This window comes from Fopius arisanus, unplaced genomic scaffold (assembly GCF_000806365.1).
Source record: "Fopius arisanus strain USDA-PBARC FA_bdor unplaced genomic scaffold, ASM80636v1 scaffold00043, whole genome shotgun sequence".
NCBI classification, from domain to species: Eukaryota; Metazoa; Arthropoda; class Insecta; order Hymenoptera; family Braconidae; genus Fopius; species Fopius arisanus.
Genome location: NW_011887782.1, coordinates 446,689 through 456,299, shown reverse-complemented (window position 1 = coordinate 456,299; position 9,611 = coordinate 446,689). Strand labels below are relative to the sequence as shown.

General features: G+C 37.1%; 1 protein-coding gene across 1 annotated transcript; it reads left to right on the top strand.

The window, feature by feature from the left end:
• The first annotated feature begins 4,189 nt into the window (after positions 1-4,189).
• On the top strand, positions 4,190-5,477 carry LOC105267006 (uncharacterized). The gene is made up of 4 exons (XM_011305573.1): positions 4,190-4,299; positions 4,376-4,674; positions 4,819-5,079; positions 5,150-5,477. Exons 1-4 carry the CDS (start codon positions 4,245-4,247, stop codon positions 5,324-5,326), a joined length of 792 nt encoding a protein of 263 aa, XP_011303875.1. The 5' UTR covers positions 4,190-4,244; the 3' UTR covers positions 5,327-5,477.
• Positions 5,478-9,611: the final 4,134 nt, after the last annotated feature.

Sequence of the window (9,611 nt, the reverse complement as noted above, 5' to 3'; positions counted from 1 at the left end):
GAGGCCGACTCTTCGGCCTGGATCCCCGTCACCTCAAGGCAGGTGAAAACCCCCGCCGCCACCACCAACGAGTAGAAGAGTCGACGCAGTTGTCCATGGCGCTGCTGCTGTCACCGTCACAACCGTACACACCACTCCTGCCCCCATTTCAATAGGAGACCTCTTCTGTAGACAGTGCCCTTTTGGCTTGTACGCCATCAAGAAGTGTGCCAGTTATAGAGTGGTGGCAAATTCCACAAGCGACCGAGCAATCGAACGATCCGCTGGGCCTTCGAAAATCTTTCGGCGTCCCTACAATCTGGCATCCCGCTCGGTACCTTCCCCTCAAGTCTCGCCCTTGAGCGGGATCCCCCCAAACGGCAAGTGATTCCCCCATCCAGGAACGCGTTTCCCTTCCTCAATAGGGAGCGACCAGACGACTTCGCAGAACGAATCCCCTCCAAACCCCAGAGGAAGCAGCTGGCTCGGTAATAATTCCTTACAATTACACGCGAATACAGAAGGTACTCAAAGAGAAAGACATCGCATTTCCCTTATTTTCACATTTTTTGGAGAGGTTATCGAGCCCCAAAATATTTCGGAATAGGATCGTTATTACTATTTTATTATATCAGACTATAAATTTTCCTACCGGAATTCCCAAATAAATTTTAATTACTTTTCAATGCACCCAATTAATCGCATTGCAATGCGGCCTCAAGGGTTATTGACCGATGCTTGGGGAATCGATAATTTCCCGGAATCGGACCCACTCATCATGGAGGGGGGAGAGAGAGAGCGTTACGCCTCGCCGCCCGGTTATCGACGAGGAAAAATAGTCTGAAGTAAAAACTAGAGCCCCTTTGCAAATCAAACACTCGAGAATTTTAATGGATGAGGATGTATGCCGGCCACGTTAGGTACTACCACTTGTTGCGCGTTGCCACTCAACGGCCGCCCCGGTGACACCATGACCGTTGTTGGCCGTGGAGAATTTCTACCACACAAATAACCTCCCAACTCGTGAAAATCCGCGAAAAACGGCCCACCACACACTCCGGGCAACACTTGGAAATTCCAAATAAAACCTACCAAAGTCACCCCAACTTGGAGGAAAATTAAGCCACCGGCATTTTCATGGCGTGGACATCAACGGCATATACCGGGACGGAGCCGCCAAAAAGGGACAAAATTAGGCAACAAAACCATAAACTCACGGATCGTCTCCTTGATGTCTTCCTCTTCTTCAGGATCATTTTGACGACTTCTATGGGCTTCTAGAATGATGGGAGACCCTAGTCGAGTCGGTATTCATTCTTCTTCACTCGCGTCTACTGTACCGTGGTCATGGCGTAACTGACTTCCGGAGGTCAGTGTCGCGTGATGCCAACCTCCTCCAATCAGGGCCACCAATCGATCGGCGTTCGATTGGTGGATCTCTATCATCGGCGGAACCCTACACGGGAGGATTAATCCAAATTTCACGTCTCAAAACAGCAACAAGCAACGAACTGTTTACAGAAAAAATTGATGCTTGATTCCAATATTCTCTGTCATATTTTTAGCTGCATAAGTTTCTGCTAAATGTTTAGTTAAATGTATGGATCAGATCCAACGAAAACACTAATCATCGAAATTATCATTTCTTTGACGAATAGCCCATTCGGATCCTATCGTAGAATGAAAAATGGATTGAGATGAGAGGTAGAAACAATAGGTAGAATACATCGAACAATGGTCTTGAGGTAAACTTTTGTGTCCCTGAAATTCCTTGACCCGTGTGAACCTACTAAATAATTATCTTTTTTTCAATAATGTTTTCCAATTTCATCGAATTGAACTAAAATTCGAATATAATAGAATTTTAAATTTACTACTGTACTGTTAACTTTATCACATATGGTTGCTTGTCAAGAATAGAATATCTTCGTTTTACGAGACACTGGACGCGCGCATAATAATATGTCTTCTGTCATAGACCATTAATCTGTGAGATTATGCTGTTAAAAAATTACTCGTAAAGTTTTATAAAAACACCTAAGAATGTTTGAACACAACGTATTATTATTAGAAATGGAGTAATTTAAAAGCCTTAACTACGACAAATTGACTCGAAAGAAACTTTATTATTTAATCGCTCGAAAGACACAACTTATCGTCATGAATTCCTGAGAGGAACTGACTTACATAACAAAGAGATTCAAAGCCCTGGACCTCAAAGCGACGTCGCCATATAAGATCTTACGAGATCTACTGCGCACTCCGTGCGCCAAATTCGAATTTCGACTTCGGATTCGAGTTGACCAATAAGGAATCAGTCTTATGAGTTTCGACTCAAGCGAACTTCATTCACTTATCTCTGCTTTCATGTTAAGGACTTCGGATTCGAGTTGACCAATAAGGAATCAGTATTACGAGTTTCGACTCAGGCGAACTTCATTTACGTATCTCTGCTTTCATGATAAGGATATGCACCAGATTGGAATTAATCGCGTACATTTTGGACACTCATTTTCCGAAGTGTGCAGAGACAGCAGGTTAGGAAACCGAGAACATTCCCCTCCAAATGCAGCAATTTCCGACGTGGGCTGTACATTATTCGCCCAGAAGAATGATATCCTCACTGCTATGATTTTTTTTACAATTGGGAAAGAATGCAGGATGAAGATGACTGCGCGGATGTATTAATGTAAGTATTATATTCCCATTTCGAAAGAATTCTCTCGGATTTTTCATTTTTTGCTTCAGAACGAAAGCTTTGTAGCTTAGGTTTGTAAATTTTCGAATATTCTCCGGAATTCACTAATAGAATTGGTAGATTCTTGACGAGAAAAAAAGACATGTTTAGCAGCCGCCACATGACAGCGGCATAAAGCTTCCGTCGCTCAGCTTGTTGATCATTTTTTTGTCTTCTTTTGAGGCATATCATACCCTCATCCTCTGATATCGAACACGCGGAATAGACGGGATGCTGCGGACGACCGTATAGGAACGGGGCTGGTGGCACGCATTTTCTTGGTCACATATTTTTCAAACCCACTCTTGTCTGCCTTGATGAATATATTGAAGCCTGATGCGACTGGCTCATCTGCACACTGGGACAGACGATGAACCACCAGTTTGGAGATCTTGGTTAATTCCAACATCAACAACTAACATTCCCTTCTTTCACCTCAACTGAAAAAAATCACCGAAGGATTCACGAATTGAATGTGTTGGATTATTTGTTCCGTTCGAATTTCAGTCAATGGAATGATTTGATTTGATTTACATGAATTTCCATGTAATTATGTGACGCCATTATAAATGAATGAATTAAAAATTCATTTAATTCAATGATTTTAGTGATAAACATCGGATAATACTGATCTATTCCACTCACATTATTTCATTTAAAGAGTTGTTGCTGATATCTTCTCATTTTTTATATTCTTTTGATGAATTTCGGGGGCCTCGTCGAACAGATTGTCGTGATAAAATATATGTTCAATACTCACAATCTCTGCTGGTCTTTTCTGCTGATCATTCCCTGATTCTGAGAACTGAATGATAGATGAAGTTTAAGCATCCACAAAATGAAAATATTATTGTAAGACTGTGAGGTTGGACTTTATATTATTTGCTACTATAAATAATTTCGAATGTGTCCGAGCCGAACAGTACATTATTATCGGTCATTTTTTTGCATTGTTAAGTTCGAATGGAAGCCTTGTAATCGCTTGATTTTGAGCAGGCAATTTCTCATGCTTAGATGACTAACGTCGAGTATGACAGCCTTCATATAGCTCTTTCATTAAAGCATCTTAATCTTTTCGAAATTTCCGTTTCTTCGGGTAATGAAGTTTTTCGAAAAATATCTGTGCGTATGCATATCCGTGACCAAAAAGTTTTTTAACAATTATTTCAAAGATAATTTGTCACTTTCATTGAACCCAAACTTAATTGATTTGGTGCTGTATCCTTGGTGGAGTTCGAAGAGAAGACGATTAAGTTATTTAGATGGTTTGAGGCGAAAGTTCCAAGAGCCCATTTGCAGCAATATGCTCATTTGTGTCAATATATTCATCGTCACATTCGGAATTCCCCGATCTCCGGTAATCTTTATGATTTTTCGGAAATCGTGAGAACACGTATAGTAGTAAAAAATAATTATGTAAAATATTCTTTACAAGCATTTCCGTATTACTGTGGACTTTTCGTATAAAAGAGCTTTAACTTTTTGGTTTGCATCTGTTTTTTTTCTCAACTACATCTTGAGTTTCGCAATGAAGACCAATTCATTGTGCTTCATGATATTGCTGCTTCTCCGTATTTCTCACCGTAAGTGTAAACGTGATTGTATAATCATTAATAATAAATAATCAGATTATTGCCTAATTAATTGCTTACTTTTAAGATGCTAGAAGTGAGCGGATAAAGTCTTCTGACCTTCCATTCATTGTATCCATATGGTTGAACGAGAAGCCCCACTGTAGTGGCCTTATCTACGATTCACAGCATGTTATCACAACTACTACCTGTGTGCAGGGAATTTCACCTGATTCGCTAATTGTACTTTATCAAGGCATAGTGCTTCCATATTTTAATGAAACACAATACTCTGTTGAATCCTGTGTCACTCATCCATCATACAGTCAAATCGGAATGCAGGGCAAAAGTGGTTCATACACCAGAGCTGATATTGCTGTCATGAGGGTATTCAATTTAACATTTAATTGAAATAATTTTCAGTCCTTTGACATGATCTCGATGTTGTGAGACAGCTTGCGTAAATTATAAATCTTGGAATTATTCACCATTACTAATAATGATTTCCTTTCTCATTCTTCGAACACATAGTTGGTCAAGCCTTTCCTCTTGAGTTATCGTCTTCGTCCAGCTTCGTTCAAGCAAAGTCGAGAAGGACTCACCTCTCTATTTAATCGTCGTCCTTATAAATATGTCGGATGGATTCGACGTGCCCACGTTTCCCGGCAACCACTCGTTTTACATGGGGCAAATGTCACCCTTGATCGGCATGGTAAAAAGGAGGATACACACTACACAGCAGTTTTGCCAGCCATTTATTCATGTGGGCTGCACAGGTTCACGCAATGTTGGGTGAGAACAATTGGCTCTATTGAATAATCTTTGTTTTCAGCATTATTATAATTATTATTTAATTTATTAGGAAAATAGAGGTACACCGATTTTTGCCAAGACAGATTCACAAGTCATGGCTATTCTAACAGATTTAAGTATTACACCGAATGGAGCGATATTGGGGACATTTCTTAAGGTGAGAAAGTACATGACTTGGATTCAGCAGACTGTCGACAGAAATCCATTTTTACACCCGTGGAATTAGATGAGATCGAGTAAATTGATTATTCTTATTCATTGATCATTTCAGTGAAGTGAGTTAACATTTTTAATGTCACGTTATGTTCTACTAATGAGTTATCTTCCTCATTTCAAGAAAAATAAATAAAAATTGTCTTTCGCACGAGCTGTTGTAAAAATTATTCTGTTCTCTCCCTTTCTCTTTCGCATGCAATTTGACCGATTTTTTGATTGTCTAATTTCAATAGTAAGTTGTCTAGAATTTTATGAAAGCACATGAAGCACTCAATGGATTGCCATTTGTTTTTTCTCAAAATATTCATCTTAATGGGCTTATTCGTCATATCTTATTCGTCATATCGTCTTATTCATCACATCGAGCATTAAAAATATGTATATGATATTGCCATTTTTTCGTTTTTTAAGAATATTGTCGGTATCCTAGACTGAATAGTTTGATGCGAAATTTTGATACCGTGAAATGAAAAAAAAAGTTGAAATTTGGTATGATCATAGCTTTTATTCGTTCTACGCTGCTTGTTTATTTTTGGAAAGTTCCACTCTCTCAGTGAATACAAATAAAGAATTCGAGTGGATGAATGTGGGATTTTCTCTTAGAATCTGTATATTGTGCACAATGCCCATGGGATTGAGACATTTTTTAATTAGGAAATCAATTAGGAAATCAACTTACACAATCCATTTGCCCCTAACCAATTTGCCTTCAAAGAAAGTCTGAAAATGGGTGATTTTTTATGAAAATAGAGGCTTTTGACTGCCTACGACATAATTATTTCATCTTTGACATCTAGTATTATTGTATATTATTGTTTGACGAGATCTACTGCGCACTCCGTGCGCCGAATTCGAATTTCGACTTCGGATTCGAGTTGACCAATAAGGAATCAGTCTTACGAGTTTCGACTCAGGCGAACTTCATTTACGTATCTCTGCTTTCATGATAAAGGACTTCGGATTCGAGTTAACCAATAAGGAATCAGTCTTACGAGTTTCGACTCAGGCGAACTTCATTTACGTATCTCTGCTTTCATGATAAGGATTCATTCAAGTCTGTTTAGGCTAAAAAAGAAAACAAACATCGTAGCCCATAATGGTCGTCACTATTGAATCTAAACATAGAGTGAAAAATATAAGATATGCTTGCCTTGTATCATTTCAAACAGAAATTCAACAATTACTGATAAGTCAGTCCGACTGAACTTTTAAGGCTTTACAAATTTTGAAAAGTCTTCATTTCAAGTGAATTCAGATAGATGACGACATATTTATATATGCTTCATGAAAGAAAATTTTATGTACAGTGCTGTACATGCGCCGATGAAACATGAAGTATAAGTGGAAATGAGTCCGTCGTAACCAATGAATAAACAGTAAGGAATGAGTGTGACAGATTTTAGGCGTCAACGTTCGAGAGTTGTGATTCGATTCGATATAAATGTCCATCTCCCTTTTATATAGGATCATTGGCAACATTCAATAATAATTAATATAGTTTATATTCTCTTAGTACCGTTTTGAGTCATACAAGATGTTACTTAGAATTTGAAAAGTTAAGCATCGGAAGCACCATACGTTTCCAGAGCGGCTTTGCATTTATCTAATGCTTAACGAACATCAAAAAGTGATATGTAAGATCAAAAAAATAGAATGCAATACGTTTGAAAAAAATTACACCTAATTAGAATGATGGTGTTAATCGGCCTAAGAATCGACCATCTTAAATTTTGATGAATTACAAAATTAAATTATAACACACAAAAATTCTTCTTACATTAAAGAAGAATTTTTAGAACAATTATAAACTATATCATTATCATTCTATGCCACTAATTACAAACAAAAATATCATATTCTTTACACACAACCATATGCAAATTTTTTAATCATTTCTGTCGATGAATACACATCGAATATGTTCTTGGACAACCTCAAATCTGTTTTCAAATTATAATAGTATTCGAGAACACTTTTAGATTGGAAATGTCACTTAAATACCCACGCGATTTGATATCAGTCTAGATGATGAAAAAACCATTCTGAATAGGATGTCTGATTTATTATATTCCTACTTCCAATCATGAGAAAATGAAGTAATTATGTTAATTAGTATCTATTTTAAAGATCAGTACAAATGTGCTGTAAAACTAAAGTCAAGCACTCATAATTAATAACATAATTCCCAAGAGTGAATTATTATATGCCATTTTTGTCGTGTTGCTTGGTTTGTAGTGTAGGAAAACGATTTTAATAGAGAACAGTCTTTTCAGATGGCTCCGGAAATTGGATAGGGCTTGGTTGAAACACATATGCTGGCTCATGATCAGGTTAACATGAGAAGCATTCAGAAGGCTACCATTCATATATTGATGATTTAAAGATTTACAAACTCATTTTCAAACGAAATTACTTGCAATCACTTGTTTCTTAAATGAAAAACAGTTTTTATTAATTTCAATGGCCTTTAATAAAAAAAAGTAATACCTTCCTAATCTCCAACACTTTTTTCATTGAAATTCTAAAAAAACTCCGATGGAAATTTCCAATATTTCTTCCAAAATTACATATTTATAGCGACAATATGTTGACGACAGTACTAAATTATATAAATGATGAAGTCTTATCCAACTTTTGTAGAAGCCATACACTTGAGACCAGTATTTTAGAACAAATTTTTAATTTTTGAAAACTGAATATGAAGTTGCCTAGAAATATATTTACGAATGTAAAAATTCTGACTGTTAAAGACTTTGGGGGAAACAACGATCGTTCATTATTCGCTGAAGCAGGCACTGTGATTTTGTCAACCAAGCTTAGTAGTTTGAATTACAAAAACTCGAAGTGGAATAGATATTAATAACTAGTCGAATTCAGATAATTATTGATATAATTTGGGTCTTTTTCCAAACTAATGCTGAAATTTCAAAATTATATTAATAAAGTCAAGTAAATTCGGAATTGCTCAATGCCAATGAATCAGTCCTTTAATCGAGTCAATCATTCACTTATATAAATGACTTATCATCTCTAATTATTATCTTAAGGGAAAGTTTGGCACTCACGAAAAATTAGTCTTTCCATTTAGGAGTTGGAGGGTAATTCCTCTTCGGCAGAAGATGGAGATGAAGCTTCATGTGTTTTTCTTCACTTGTATTTCACTGCGATTTCATTTGACTCACAAATTTCTCCAATTGATTAAAACAATGGATAAAGAGAAGTACCACAGCACTGCTATACAGTTCTTGGATTATTGTGCCGTGCTTCATTCCACTGATCACCTTATTTAACTTATTGACTTTCGTGCAAATTTTCTTGTACGTCTAAATACAACAGGAAGTTAACATATGATTCTTCTATTTCGTATACAGAGGAATTCATTGACGGGACTGCATACCACCCATGTGTAACGTAGTTATAGCAACATAGAAGTACTTTTTTTATAGTGGCAAGCCGGGATTCATCTGTTGGCGTTGATTCAACTGTTTCTCTCAACTGATCGTTTCCGTAACTCCTACAGAGATATGCTCACTGTGTGAGATTGTTCCCGCCTTGTCTATTAAACGCACGCGCACACCCATAACATCTCCTTTTCCTATTCAATGCAACAGAATTTTTTTCGCAGTCTGTGTGCCCTTTCGCTACTAAATTATTACTTCGTTTCAGTAGAACTCCGAAACATTGATTCTATATTAATATAACGAACAATTTACATGAATAGTTTTTCCAAAGGTACTTGTAATGGATCAAATCATAATATAGTGGAGGAGACAGATTATCCGAGGAGAATCGCACAATTCTCAATATTTTCCATTATAGAAGAGATCACTTGAATGGAATTGTTAATAGCATTCTTGGATGGACTATATATGCTATATATTTTATATGTCCATACGAAAAGATTCCTTTTGTGGGTTCTTATTCTCCGAGTTATTGGCACTTCTGTGATGTGCGTTCAATTTATGCTTTTTTACTTTTCATTTTTTATTAATTCAAATAAAATCAGAATTCACGCTACGTCAAATTAGCCCAGTTACACCATATTATCTCAACTACGAGTTAATTATTTCGACTTTGAAGGAAAATAAGGGGCCCTTATTAAGGAGCGGTGCTAATCCCTTATACAGGGTGTCCCAGAAGTACATACAGGCATACAAGCATGTTCACGGCATGATTGTGAACTGAAAAGTCCTTGTCCACTTTCTGATCAGAGCACCCCTGAGGAGATATTAGGGTGAGTAGGACAGCCAATGGCGCTTGGGCGTTCAGCAGCTGTACATCCCTGTGATAGTACA